This window comes from Simochromis diagramma, unplaced genomic scaffold (genome assembly GCF_900408965.1).
Source record: "Simochromis diagramma unplaced genomic scaffold, fSimDia1.1 OVJJ01000487.1, whole genome shotgun sequence".
Lineage (NCBI taxonomy): Eukaryota > Metazoa > Chordata > Actinopteri > Cichliformes > Cichlidae > Simochromis > Simochromis diagramma.
The window spans coordinates 3,285,598-3,301,178 of NW_024387305.1; the positions used below are offsets into that span (position 1 = coordinate 3,285,598).

Sequence of the window (15,581 nt, forward strand, 5' to 3'; positions counted from 1 at the left end):
GACACTTTTTCCTTCTGCAGAAGGAGTGAGAAGAGGATTGTCTCTGCATTTGTATTCATTTATATTCAGAAGAAAAGGGAAAATTGTTGGGAATTAGGGAAAAATATTCCCTTCTGATGATACAAAGTGTCAGTGTTCTTCCTCTTGTTGGTTGCAGAATAAGCTAATTACCCACAAATCTGTTCCATGAACCTAATCTGAAACTAGCTGAAATTTACAGAGATATATCCCCACGACGCTGCCTCTCAGTCTGACAGACAGACAAAGTCAATTTACCACTGCCTGCCTCTGCTCTATCTATCACTCAGACTCGGTATGTGTGCTGAGGCGTGACAACACTCATTCTGTCTTTCTTTTTTTTGACAAAACCCCGAGAGATTTATTAAAAATACCCGTAGAGCACAAATCTTTTTTTCTCTCTCTCTCTTTTCAGCAACAGCAGAAAGCAGATCTAGGTGAAGCGTTCACAACAAATTGTTGCTTGCAGTGGTTAGGGGCCCGAGGTGTGTATTCGTGCTTGTGTTCTTCACGATGTGAGAACGAGAGAGAGAAAAGTAGCTTTGGTGAGTGAGGGGAGATGTGCATATTTAATATCACAGACAGACAGAAATCTTTCCCAAGTGTTGCCATACATCACCCTCCTGCAGTCTGAGACAAGAATAAGCGGCAAAGACAGAATACAAAGGAAATGGCAGCAGGGAAGTTAAGGCATCCAGTGTAATGTCAGCTTTCATTTGAATGTCAAACCCAAAACTAATAAAGGATTTCCCACAGCACATCTCAAAATCTCAGGAACAAATCAGACTGTAAATCCCAGAAGAATCTGTGGGAGAGAAGCCTCGATAATATACTCCTTCTGTGTCTCTATCCTTGGTACCTGTATTTCGCTTACCAGGATGATATTACCGCTTGACTATAGCTCTCGTGTGGTGTGGATAAAGCCATGAGAGGTCTGAGGAGAGCAAACTGTGGTCTAAAGGTCACCCGAAAATATTTGTCTTTTGTTCACCAGTTTTCATCAACGCTCAGTTCAAACGTTTACATCACACTTGCATTTTATAGAGGTAGAAATGCGGGGGTGCTTGTTTGGTATTGTCAGTCTGTACATCTGGAAAGGCACAATGCAAGCTGAAAGGTTTTAGAGAAACATATGCTGCCATCCTAGGGTATTTAAAAGTAGAATGGTATGCAGCTTTCAGGCCCCTCTTCTGTGAAACCAGCTTCCAGTTTGGATTCAGAAAACAGACATGCTTTCTACTTTTGAAATCAGGCTTCAAACTTTACTCTTTGCTAAAGCATATAGTTTGGGTTGGATCAGGTGACCCTGATTCCTCACTTAGTTACACTGCAATAGGGCTAGGCTGCTGGGGGCTTCCCATGATGCATTGAGTTTTCCCCCTGATCACTATGTGCTTACATGCCACTCGGTAACCTATTTAATCATTAGTTATTATTATTCTCTGGCTCTTCTCCACAGCATCATCCTGTTTCCCTCCCCTCATCCCCAACCCGTTGCAGTAGATGGCCGCCCCTCCTTGAGCCTGGTTCTGCTGGAGGTTTATTCTGGTTAAAAGGGAGTTTTGCCTTCCCATTGTTGCCAAGTGCTTGCTCATAGTGATTTGTCTGATTGTTGGGGTTTTCTCTGTATTATGTGAGGGTCTTTACCTTATAATATAAAGCGCCTTGAGGCAAGCGTTGCAACATTCTCCTCCCAAAAATTCAGCGACTGTCCTCCTCAGTTTCCAGACTGTTATTTAAAGAAGAATCGATGCTACACAGTAGTAAAAATGGTCCTTCCCAATCCTTTTTTAGACATGTTGCTGCCATCAAATTCAAAATGAGATATTTTTCTTAAAATGGTGCATTTTCTCAGATTAAATATTCAGTATTTTTTTTTTATTAGAAATATTATTTCTGTGTTCTATTGTGAATGAAATATGGGTCTATGAGATTTGCAAATCATTGCATTCTGTTTTATTTACATTCTATTCTGTCATTTCATTCAGGCAAACAAAACACAATTCAGAAAACACATCGGATTTTCACAATATAGGTTCAACACCACACACTGTGATGGCATGCAGTTCAGTAGCCTAGCAACATATGCAATCAATATTGAAGCTGATTACATAATGCTGGATGTGTCTGTTAAGTACCATGCCGTTGCTTTCATACTAAGCTCCCACACTGTTTTGCATACAGTAGCAGACTGAGATCTACTGGGACCAAAAATCAAGACTTCAGCATTGTTCCACCCAACATTTGGCAAAACGAGAGCTGAGATCCGCAGGGAGAATCTGACACCAACAACATGTGCCATCAGAGATTAGTGACAACAGTGAGCCAGCCGCCGCTCCATGTGCCCCCAGCAGGAAGGTGAGGAGGGGACAGTTATGATGGACACCTGCCGCATCCCATCTCTGTCAGGCGACTTCATCCACTGCTATGTTTAAGACAGAGGCCCTTGGGATAGAGAGGAAAAATGAGTGCCAAACATGGAACAGCTGCTGAATGGAGGTCTGCGGAGGAGCGGGCAGAATGCAGGCCTCGACTGAGCTGCAGATTGCTCTGTGGTGACAGTGTCCATCATTTTCAGTCGTAGCTTTCTCTGGGCTCTGTCATATTCAACTGATGTTACATCTCACTCTGGAAATATAACCCCAGAGAAGAGTACACACGGATCAAGCAGTACCTCCAGAGAGCTAGCTAACAGAAATAATTGAGCAGAATATATAAGAGGATCTAAATGCTTTCAGAGCAACAGACACAACATAAAAATATTACTTTAACAATACAAAGTTATTTTTTGCTACAAAGCCCAGCAGTTTAGACAAACCCTCTTCAGATAATCTGGTATATCTTATTTACTTGTATTTACTTACTAATTTCCATAAATTGGCACAATGTTGAAAATAGCAAATCTCCAAGTCGCACAGTGACGTTTTCTGCTGTCTTAGACAGATTTGGAGATGAGAGCAGCCAACTGGTGGCGGATTTGCTGCTGAGCAGCAAGAACAGTTTTTGCGAGACGTATGCTGTGCCACAGCAGCTTCCCGAGGACTTATTATAATACATCCATAGCACTCACAGATGTGACAGGGCACTACATTGATCCTGGATTAGAGAGATGAGATTCACTGAGGTGACCAAAGCAAAGAGGAGGAGGAGGTAACTGGTATGATGTGTGAGAAATAAATCCAGGGAGGGAGTGTGAAAATGTGGAGGAGAGAGAAATCTTAATGGAGGAGAACAAAGAGAGGCTGAGCGGATCAGATCTCTTCTTGTGTTTTATCCCTGTGAATGCTAGCACCACAGACAGAGAAAGACCCGTCTTTGCGCCTTTTTACCCCCTGAAGGTGCACAGATATGGCGGCGTAAAAAATCAGACCGTCTAGCAATTTAATGATCTACAACCAAAGCCTGAAGAGTGTGTCTGGAGATCTGATGGGTCATACGATCAAAATGACTGATGTCATCCGGTATTTGCACATTAGAAAGACGTTAAAGAAATGAAAGGAAAAGGAAAGAGGCTCATACAGGAGACGGCACATTGTGAACATAGACAAGCAGTCCTGTGTTGGAGATAATTTAAGCCTCACACTGACAAACTTCCACCCATCATTACACAGGTTGTGTTTCACCACCTCAGTCGTGTGGCAGCGGCAGCATGATGCAGGTCATTTGGCTTCATGTCTGCAGACTCCAGAAGTGAATGTAAAATCTGAACAAAACTCACTGAAGTTTAGCTCAAAGGTTTGACATTTTTTTCTGCTCGGAGAAATGGAATGTACGTAGAGACTATTTTCACCACACATGTAAACATATTTTATATAATATCGTGCGCTGAATTCATTATTTATTTTGACACTTGGTGGCAGCAGAAGCCTTAAACACAGCACCGGGATGTTATCAAAGATGGTGTGCAGGGCAACATTAGAGCTCATTTTAAATCAAGTTTCCATACAAAAACAAAAGCAAGGACAACAATCGGTGTTATCATTATTGTTTTGGTCTCTACAAATATCAGAGATCACCAATCAAAGATTCACTAATTAGTTCACTCATGGGAAGATACGTTATTACAGAAAGCTTTAAATCAACAAATCTGAGTTTATTTGAATGTAAAATCACATAGTGTCTCAATACGGTTTACAAGGATTATCACACAGGTCATTTTTAATAAGGATAGTACAACCCTTTTAACTATCAATTAAACAGGATCTATTATGTTCATTTCCATCTCCATAATATTAACTAGAGTAACTTTGCATTATTCACAGCTTACCATATACTGGGGGCTTAGCTACCCCTTACAAACAGTTAGTTTGAAGCCGGAGCTCTGTGCCCAAGATGGCCATAATATTCATATACACTCTCTATGACATCATTCAGACCCAAGAGTAGAAAAAAGATGTCTGAAACTTGGCTTTTTTACATACTTTGACCTCGTTATTTGAATCCTGGCTATGTTTAACATGAGCATCCACCATCGTAACAATATATGTAACATAACAATGTGTACATATGTGACAGAACACAAGAAAAAGCAAAATAAGCACACATATTGAGTTACATGTGATTAATCAGTGAGACTGTATAAACATTTCTTGGCCACCCTGACCACGCTCATAGTGTCCCTTGGTGCGTAGAGATTCCCAGTTTAAGATAAACGGAGGCAGCTACACAGGATAATACGCCCAGCAGCATGTTTCACTGTGGGGACGGTCTTCTCCAAGTCTTTCTCCAAACATAAGCTGTGTCTGTCTGTGGCCCTAGTTTTGTCTCAGCTGACCAAAGGATGCGCCTCCAGTATTTCTCCAGGTTGTCATTAGCGTACTTCAGTCTGGCTTGAAGGTTTATCTTTTGCAGAAGTGGAGCTCTTCTGCAATCTCACAGTCCAGGGGTGCTGAGTCCTAGTGACTGCAATAGCATCCAGAATTGGCTAAGTCATTCGATAGTGTCTTGGCAGTGTTTCTGGGATCTTTAAACATCACATCACATTTTCTTTCCAGAGTATTGCTTGTTCTGTTCTCTGTGGCTCTCTTTGACCTTCTTCACGATACCTCTCTCTCTCCAGTTCTTGAAATGCTGTAATAACTTTGTATATCCATGCCATGCTTTGCATCGGCGATTCTTTTTCTCAAGTCTAAACTGATTTCTTTTGGCTTTTGGCATGATGCTTTCTCAAGCAACAGCTCAAACACTGCTGAGGTTTTAATACTCTGTGTAAATTGATTTTGGTAAATCTTTGTTATTATTATAATTTCGTTATTGGGTGCAAACAGAAATAATCTACGCTTTCTTAAGAAAACTAGTTTGTTTAGAAAAGCTAGGCGGAAAATCCCCTGCTCTGTTAAAAAAGGCGCTTGGGAAAATTTTGACAAAAACTTTAAATCTTACAGGGCGGCTGATAATTTTCTCCTCATCTGCATAGACTGAGGAAAGCATTTCATAGAGAGGCTTTAAAGACACCAGCCTCTTATAAATGCTGTGTCATCGCTTTACTATGAGTGCAGACGGCTCGTGTTTATTTTTGGCAGCCTGAGTCCGTAGATCGTTGGTGTGGGGTTCGCAGATGACAGGGATGCCATGGATGCCAAAACCAGGTTTGCTATTTATATTCAAGACTTTTATGTATTATTTGACCAGAAATACAAGTAGAAAGGAAGTGTGTGTTGTGTCACAGGTCAAGAATAGTGGGAGTGTCTTGTATTATGAGGATTCGGCAGGACATACACTGGGTCCAGGCTGTCTGGGTAAGGCTGGCTCCTAGGAAAGAAGGGGTCAGTTTTGCCATGGTAGGGTGTGGCAGTGAAATTCCACAAGAGTGCTTTCAGTTCAAATTCATGATGTCTCAGCAGCAGAGTAAGTGCAGCACCTGGGTTGGGAAACTTGTGCATTACAAATTTACCTTTTCTATGGTTTTAAACATCAAAAATCATAAACTGAGGCAAATAAATAACTTAAACCAATGCCAAATAAGGACTGCTAGGCCCGCGAGTTGCTGGGCCTATGTGAGGAGACGAATCTTATCCTCTGGGAATAGATCAGGTCGGCCAAATACAGTCCAAAGTTGACGAAGGAAAACACGGCCACCACAACCTTGCTGTCCCACGGACACTTCCCCTGTGGACAGGACGACGGTCTCCATGGGGAGCCGTATTTTGTGTCAAAGCAGAACACTGGCCACACCACTGATGCACTCAGGTAGAGCAGTACTTCAAGTAGGGTGCACACTACCACAAAGCGGTCAAAGGGCATGCAGCACACAGCCTTGGTCCGCTTGCATACAGTCATTATGATCACCAGTGCTGTGAGAGCAAAACAGAAAGCATAGACAACAACACAGTAGATTGTGCCTGCATACTGGGAATACTGACTCCGGTTGGCCAGTGCACCAAAGATGATGCAGGCTACAAAGCCCTGAACAACTTTGAGAAGGCCGGACACTGTGGCCATATAACCCGTCACAATCTGGCCTGGTCTTGCTCTGCACAAGGCCACTTCCGCCCCGTAGGCCAGAGTCCCCAGGATGGAGCAGACGGTGACAGCAATGCGGAAATTTCTGACATCACAGCCAGCGTAAGGGCACTCGGATTGCACAAAGAACAGAGGGTAAACAACAGAGGCCGTCACATACCTGCAGAAGAAGGAAAGAAAAGCTATATGAGTTTATTAAATCTGAGAAAACCAGAGTTACATTTACAACTATGTCTGTAACGTCTCATAAGATACACTATATAAAATATACACTGTGCAGTCTTTAATAGGTCAGCAGTCAAACTATGTTCACAAGAACCTTTGTTTTATTTTCTAAGTTATGGCATTAAATTATGAGTGAGGCTGACCCTTAACCTTCCCATTATAACTGCTTTGGTATAACTGGAAACAAGTTTCTGACGGCAACAAATTTGCAAGTCTCTTGGAGCTATTTCTAAACAATTGCAGATTCTAAGATCATCACTTCAAACAACTGTACCCATGTACAAGTTATTTATTCGTATCATCACTTTGCAACGGTCTGGCCAAGGTACAGCTTGCTAAGGGACATTTAACCAAATATTAATAAAGATGTATGTAGATTTTTCAGCCTGTATGTGTAATTTTAATCCTGTATGGATCCTGTACAGGATCAAAAACCTCACACAGTGACAGTAGTGTGATTATGTGTCCAGTACTGCAATGAAAGGTTAACGTTCTACCTCTGTTAAAGCTGTGACTCTTTCAGCCACATAGGTAAGAGTTGATTAGAGGTGTGTTTACCCAGGAAGTCAGTCCTAAAATCCGTCTGGCTTTAAAGATGGCTGTAATCAAGAACAGTTCAAATATCCCTAAAGTCTCACAATTTAACAACACCTGATCCAAGTGTGTTTAGCAGTAAAGACCAGGTTATAAGATCTCAAACTGCAATATTTTTATCTAGTCAAAACTATGTAGGTTTCTTTGTTTGTGCTTTTTTAAACACAATACACAATAGGTGGTAGAGTGGGTCATCTGCTAATTGGAAGATCCCTGACTCCTTATCAGTGCGTGTGTGTGTGAGTGTGTTAGAAAGCGATTAGACGTTAGATAAAAACATGGTATAAATGAGTGTTTGGGCGTCAGTGGGTGAATGACACTTGTAGGAAATGCTCTGACTGCTCAGCTGAGTAGAAACATTGTATATAAGTCCTGTTCATTTTCCATAAACTTGATGTGGTGAATATTTGCTGTGTTTATTCATTTAGCACATCCAGTATAGCAACAGAAGCATTTATCTGGAGGGACACTTGATGAATTGAGTCCAGTATTTAACTCACATTTCAGATCTGCCTGCTAAGTAATGTAGTTTTTAGAAAAAAAGGCATCTTTTCACCTATGTACATAAATATTTAGCAGCTCAGTGCCAACCTTGCCTGTGCAAAAAGTGAGTGCAGAGCATATAGAAGATTTATCAAAATCGTCTTTTAACTGCCTGATGCTGGAAAACACTGATGGTGATAAGCAACAGTTGCTAACTGTAAAAAAAGTGCAATGGAAAGTGCAAAATTATTTCTTAAAGCTGGAGAAAACTGTAGTTGAATGATAATCATCTGCTGTTCATCACTGAGCAGCAGTTTTACATTATTAATTGTCATTTTTTTCCACCGTTGATTAAATAGCAGATTTAATTAATTAATTCTTGCGAGAATTTGCCAGTGGGAGACGTTGGATCATGGTGTGCATATATTTTTATTGTTTCTTCATTTAAAAGGACTCAGAAGATAATGTTTGTTTCTTTTTATGCAATAATTCATCTGTTAGATGTATTTGGGTATTTTTGTTGGGTGGATATTAATTTGCTGCATGTGAAAAAACTGGTATGATGAGTGAAAGGTGGTCAAAATGTAACTTCCATTTCAAAGGTTGACTCTGTGACTTACATGAGCGTTGCAAAGGCAGCACACGTGACTGTGAGGTTGTCCCAGGATACGGGCAGGTAGCTGTAGAGACGAGTTGCATCCAGGAAGAACACCAGCACTGACATGGCGAAGCAAAAACACCACGCCGCCATGCAGAACACGCCGTGTGAGCCGCTGTAGCCAGCAGTGTGGGTCACCATCGCGATCACAGCACAGCCCAAAGCTAACTGACATAGCCGGGCTGCACCCAGAGGTGAGCAGAGAGCCTTATGGTTGAGATAGGGACCACTGTGGGAATCCATGACAGTCCAGGAAGTGTACAGTGAAATATTCAAGACAGAACTTCTTTAGGGCCTCAAAATTGGCAGAATTTCTGATGATGAGGAGTCTTTTATGATCTCAGGTTATCTGACTGAATCCCTCCGCTTCATGACATCTGTGGGGAAAAGAAGCAAACAAGAAAGAGTCACTCTCACAGATCTGAAACACAAGTATAGCTTCACTTTAAAAATAAGCTCATTCTGTGTTTACCTCTCTTGTCTCATGAAGCAGCCTTTGTCTCTCCATTAGTGCTCTCATCATTCACTTTAAGTCTCCGCTTTGCATCCCTTCAGACAAAATTAAACCACTGACATGTGCGTGGAAATCACCACTGCCTCCAAACTTAGAACGCCACTAATGATGAATGGATGCCTCTGCTTTCAGCTCAAACATCCGGTAAATGTGTGTTAGGACATCAGACGCTCAGGTATTTTGAATTATTCACTCTCATCTCTCTCTCTCAGTCGACTTGATGAGGACAGTCGTACTTATGTGTTGATGAATCAGAGCATGTCACCAAGTGACATGGGGGGGGGGAGACACTTTTTTGAGGTCATCTGTCAGAGCTCAAGCAGCCAGCCAGGCAGGCAGGCACACACACACTCACCTTTCTTCTGAGAGTTTATCCTGATTATTCCAAAATATACAGACTCAAAACCAGGAATGAAGTCGTGAGGACTGTTTGAAAATCTCCTGTATAGCCTGATGAGCCTCTTCCTACTGGACCACATCAGAACCAGGTCCGCGCAAAACTCTCAGCTGATTCAGAACCTCCTCTTGACTCTCGGATCATTTATGCAGACTCTGGCATGTTCGGTCTCATCCTCGTACTTTCCCTCTGTCGCACCCTCGCGCTTACTTTCTCCTCCCATGTGCTCAGAGGACGGGGTGCCATTGGTCTGTCAGACCAGAATGGAAGTTATTTGGGGTTGGGCCATCACCAAATGAGTGTTGGAGGGTTGTGTACATGTGGTTGGGCGTGGAGCTGAAGCATGCAGACACATTGCAGACCCTGTGGAATGAGGTGAAATAAATGACCCCAGTGAAGCTGAAACCCAGAGACTGAATAACAAAACAGGTTAAATATCTGACTCACTAGTTAAATCAATCAATTTAATACAGAACCATTAAATGTCTTGGTGAGCAGAAGCAGCATGACCACACTCTCAGACAATAAAGTGCTTAACATTTTAGTTTTATGGTATATGGGACTTTTTGAATCTAGCTATACTGCACATTATATTTCTAATATCTGCATTTATTACCAACTGATAATAACCAAGAGCGAGCAAATGTTCTCAAGGAGAATTGAACTCAAAAGTAACTTTCTGTAATAATCATCATCATTATGCAGATATAAAAGACAGATATAGAAACTGGTCACAGTGGATTAAGTGCTAAACGTGTACCTTTTGGGATCTCAGAAACAGAAACATACAAAGTTACTTTAAGCTCAAATAATCAGCCCTAGATGGTTGATTTGCATAGCTTGTATCTTAAGCCTTCCCTTTTTTGTGCACCTATTGTTTTCCCTCATTTTTTAACCCAGTGTTTTGTTATTTCATTTCGTACGTGCCAGAATCAGTATGGGGGATGGATGAGGACCCAAACACAGAGTGGAGGAGGCATATCTAAAATGTGTCCAAATGGGAAAAAAAAAAACACAGACGCAAAATATTCACAATCAAAAAGGGAAACAGCAACACACCAATGGAGGAAATACATACACACAGAGAGATGACTACACAGCAGGAGACAGATGGCCAACAAAGCACAGCTGAACTTAATTAAGGCAAGTAAAGACAATCAGGGAAGCGAGGAAGGCACAGACAGGAAGCAGAACTAACATATAACACACAGGTGTCAAACTCAAGGCCTCGAGGGCCAGTGTCCTGCAGGTTTTAGATGTGTCCTTGATCCAACACAGCTGATTTAAATGGCTAAATTACCTCCTCAACATGTCTTGAAGTTCTCCAGAAGTCTGGTAATGAACTAATCATGTGATTCTGGTGTGTTGACCCAGGGTGATATCTAAAACCTGCAGGACACCGGCCCTCGAGGCCTGGAGTTCGACACCCCTGATATAACACATTAAAAAAAAAAAATCTTAAAAAACCCAAAAGAAACCTGTAAACCCTGATACAAAAGAAGCTGAGGGATCTAAACACACGACCAACAACTTTAAAATATTAAATGGAGCTTAATAAAATCCCAGAATTCAAAACTAACACGAGAACAATACATGATCTAAACCAGTACAAAAGGTTCAGAACTCAAAGTTTACAAAAAAGTATTACAGCTCAAAAAAAGAACAAAATAAACTAAGAATAATTTAAGACCTCAACTGGAACAAACCCAGGCAGAGAAATAAAAATTCAAAACCAAAGACCATGACATGGAGGATATACACAGTCCCCACATCCTAAGATGATCCCCACTCTGGAAGAAACACAGTGACCTGGTACTCACATGCAAACAGGAGTCTCAAGGACTGAAACACAAAGGGTTCAGTTTTAAGTTTAGCAATAGTACAAAATAAAACATTCTAAATAATATTTTATATATATATATATATATATATATATATATATATATATATATATATATATATATCCTAAAATATTAAAAATTCATTATTTCTTCTTTTTTATTACTATATGGACTTGATTTAATAAAACATGACAGTCAATCATTCTGAATATTGGTGTTGGAAATATAGCTATATAAATATGAATAAATATGTAATACATTCTCAGTCTTGCTATTACAGCTGACATAAAAGCCGGATGTTATCTAGTTACCCAGCAGACCTGGGCTCATTTCAGAGTGAGATTAATTCATTAATTAACTATGTTGAGCTTAAATGTTGAGCTTAAAGTCAGGGTTTTCAGTGTCATGAAGGTTGGTCTCCTTTTACCTGGCTGAGCTAAAATTGTAACTTGTGTTACCATAATGATCTTGTTGGCAGCTTATTATGTTCAGTTTCATTTAAAATAATGTGGAAGAGCATTTTTTTTAAAATACCTAATCTTGTATTTACAGTACGTTTTATGGGGACAATTCTCTGCTGAAGCAAGCGGTTTATTAAATCCAAGTGTTGACTTGTGTCCTACACTGCAGAAAGAAGATGGGCAGCAGCAGCAACTGTGCTGATGATGAAGCAGAAAGCCTAAGTTAATACAGAATGTTAAAAAAAAAAAAACACTACTGAGATACCGATTATTGTCTCTGGCTGAGTTTTTAGGTTTTGTCGAGTCAAAGAAAGTCTGGCTTTGCTGAACTTGCTCTGTAGTACCCCTCAGGTCTCCTCTGTCATGCATGGTGAAAAGAACACCCAAGTGCTGCACTGGCAGAAGTAACTTTTTGTCCTTATTATTAAAGCTGCAGACATCATGAAATCCTGTTTTCATTTTTGTTTTTTCAGTGTTTGTATTTAACCAAATAAATCTTGACTATAACAAATAACTGAAGAGTTTAGGCACTACTAGTCATTGCCAGGATGAGGTATAGATGGATGGAGATGCTGTAACATCACCCACTGGTTGTTGAAGTCTCATTAAGAGATTTCAGCTAATTGTTTTCACCTTATTCATCTTGATATTTAGAGAGTTGGTTTCATGAACAAGAAGCGGATCTGGCTGAGAAACTGAGAGATGCTTTAGACTCATTGGCAAACGAGATGTGACTGACAGGTTGTTTGCCAGCAAGCACACCTTATGTACAGTGTATAGGATTAGGTAGAAGAAATTATAGTTATAGACTAAAACAGATGGATGATAAACACTGTAAGATAGATAGAATAGTTTATTTCGAAGAAGTAAATGTAACTAATTACCAGTTATGTTTTACATTGCTTCATATGGAGTTATATCTATGTGCAAAATACCTTAATGAATGTTTTAACTTACTCTTGCCTTAATCTATAAAAATAAGGAGAAGACTTCAATAGAAAACAATGAGACAGCTCAATCACTGAGAGGATGAAGTCTATATTGATGCAATTTATTGCTTCTAAACAAATGTGTGTATTTTTGTACTTTTCTTAACTTCATCTGTACAGGTGTTCTTATCACTCTTTTTGCAGAATGTATATTGGATGGGTGTGTGTTTTACAGGTGTTTCCCTACACTTCCACACACAATATAGCATGTACAGGAGTATAATAGAACAATACATATAATGTGTATATAATGATTTTTGATTTATGAGATCCTTAACCTTGTAGAGAATTGCAAGAGACGTTGATATTTTGCCTTTAATATAAGTGAATCTAGGATAGTTTGTGATGTATCATCACACCACGGATTTTTTCCCCCAGATACTCTGTCTCATTCAAAGTTATTTATTGTCACTTTACTATTTGTAGAATATGCACAATTCCCAAATATCATGAATTTTGTTTTACTCATGTTCAATGTTAATTTATTATAGTCAAACCAAGTCTTCATATTATTTATTCGTTTTCTAGTTCATTCAGAAGTTGTTCCAAGTTACTTCCACAGTACAGTAAGTTTGCATCATCTGCAAATAATATTATTACGGTGAAAAATTAGGCTTGGGGACATGTACGATGTTGTCACTGGGGAGTAAAAGTATCCTACAGTAAAATCTAACTTGTTCTCATTTAACATATTAAACATATAAAAAAATGTGCTGAAAAATCTACATCACATTATTGTGCAGGTGAGATTCAGATTTACTTAAACAATATCATGAAGTTGCTTCAATGTTTTTTCTATTTATTCTAATTAACAGCCTGAGTCCATAAATGTTAATATTTGCCCACCTCATGAACAGCAGCAGCCACAGATCAGTCCTTAAGTCTGTGTCTCCACCTGCTGGTGTGTGATGGTCTGTTGGTCTTTTGCACTCATGAGGAGCAGCAGCAAAAGCCAGAGTGAATGACCATTTTAGCTAATTGCAACGGTGCTAGGTAACTAGCTATCCAGCATAAATACACTGATCAGTGTGCGGCCTTGACATTAGCGTTAGCACTGATATTTGACAGATACTCAGTCCACATCCCAGCAGTGTACTCTCACTCAGTTTGTCCCACTGTTGGCAGTAAAAGAGGACTGTTCGTTCACCTCTGGGCCCTCACTCTGTACCACAACACTGCAACTCAGGGACATCAGTACATCACACTTTGTATCACATTAGTCTTGAAGAAGAGGGCTATAGTAGACACCTTGATAGCTTGAAGGAAAGGTCAATTAGAGTTGAATTCAAAGACTGAATGAATATGGTATTTAAAGTAGCTGTACATAATGATACAAATATATGATATGGTTTGCCCAGGAGGCGCCCAGGTGAGGTGTTCCGGGCATGTCCCACTGGGAGGAGGCCCCAGGGCAGACCCAGGACTCGCTGGAGAGATTATATCTCTCGGCTGGCCTGGGAACGCCTTGGTGTTCCCCCGGTTAAGCTGGAGGAGGTGACTGGGGAGAGGGAGGTCTGGGCTTCTCTGCTTAGGCTGCTGCCCCCGCGACCCGGCCCTGGATAAAGCAGATGAAGATGGATGGAAGATGGATGGGTTTGCTTTTACACTCAGCTCTCTTTACACCACGACAAACCGGTACAGCATCTGCATCACTCCAGCCTCAGCACCAAGCCGTCTGTTGATCCCCCGGGAGATCTATTCACTTCAATTCAGTTTTATTTATATATACCGCCAAATTACAACAACAGTTGCCTCAAGGCACTTTATATTGTAAGGTAAAGACCCTACAATATAAACCCCCTATAATACAAAGGAAACAGAGAAAACCCCAACAATCATATGATCCCCTATGAGCAAGCACTTTGGTGACAGAAAAGCTCCCTATTAAGAGAAAGAAACCTCCAACAGAACTGGGCTCAGGGAGGGGCGGTGCATGACCAGACAGTGACGCAAATTAATCCCACTGTTTTCTGGGTGGAGTATGTGATGCAGCATGGTGAAGCTCGGCGTCTGCATATAACCTGATCTAGTTACAGTGGCGCAGCTTGGACACAGATTAACACACTGCATTAAATGGTTTCATGTTTGGTTGAACTTAGTCTCCAATGTTTGGCTCTCTTTCAGTCACTAAAATGTGCCACAGGGCTCCATCCTTATATCTCTTTTGTTACTGACATAATCGGTATTACACTGAGGTAATGTACATTTTTATGCTGGCGACAGTGTTTTTTACACTACTGGTTCTTCCCCTTATTTGGAAAACTAATGTGCTTTTAATAAATATGTAATCTATTATAAATGTGTTCTAAACTCTGATGAAACTGAGTAATGTTGTTGATGGGGTTACCTGAGGATTTCTACCTGTTTATATCCGAACCTTTCAGTTATAAACCTCATGCTGAATACATATCAAAACTCTAAATTTAAATTTTTTATACAGAAACAGTCTCACATTAAAGCATAAAGCCCATAAAGCTCCCATAAAGCTCTCCCATTCCACTAGAACATTCTCACAGGTATAAAGCTCTCAGTAAGAAACCTGTAAAAATAAAGGATTTTCGAAATAATCTTCAGTACTGGAGTTTTTCCTGGGTGCTGTGTTGCTCACTATTCTAAATATTACTGACAGTTGGTCACACAGAAGAGGGTTTTCAGCAAACATTGTTACTCTGAGTGGTGTTATTTATATTTTTACAGACTGTCAGATATGAAATGCAATTCTGAGGCTTTGGTTAGAGTCACCTACTGTAAATATTTTTATCCGAACTGAGTACTGACTGATAAACATCAGAGAAATCAGAGAAAATGTGAGTGGAACTATGAATATAAACGTGTTTTGTGTTTTCCGGTGGCATGGGCTCAGAGGAAGCCTTTAGGTCTTCGATCAAGATAACTGTTGCTTTAAGGAATGTGAGAGTAAACACGACTTGGCATGCCCC

The 15,581-nt window shown here is 40.3% G+C and overlaps 1 protein-coding gene across 1 annotated transcript; it reads right to left on the reverse strand.

Annotated features, from left to right (window-relative positions):
* Positions 1-4,096: 4,096 nt before the first annotated feature.
* LOC120717087 (myeloid-associated differentiation marker-like protein 2) lies at positions 4,097-9,708 on the reverse strand. Its single transcript, XM_040004922.1, has 3 exons — positions 8,913-9,708; positions 8,403-8,817; positions 4,097-6,640 (listed from the first exon to the last, which is right to left on the reverse strand). Exons 2-3 carry the CDS (start codon positions 8,681-8,683, stop codon positions 5,989-5,991), a joined length of 933 nt encoding a protein of 310 aa, XP_039860856.1. The 5' UTR covers positions 8,684-8,817; positions 8,913-9,708; the 3' UTR covers positions 4,097-5,988.
* Positions 9,709-15,581: the final 5,873 nt, after the last annotated feature.

Excerpts from the sequence above, each read along its gene's own strand:
- LOC120717087 (XM_040004922.1), bottom strand. The coding sequence starts at position 8,683 with ATGGATTCCCACAGTGGTCCCTATCTCAACCATAAGGCTCTCTGCTCA. Across the intron at positions 6,641-8,402 it reads GCTGCCTTTGCAACGCTCAT|GTATGTGACGGCCTCTGTTG; the intron begins GTAAGTCACAGA and ends CTTCTTCTGCAG.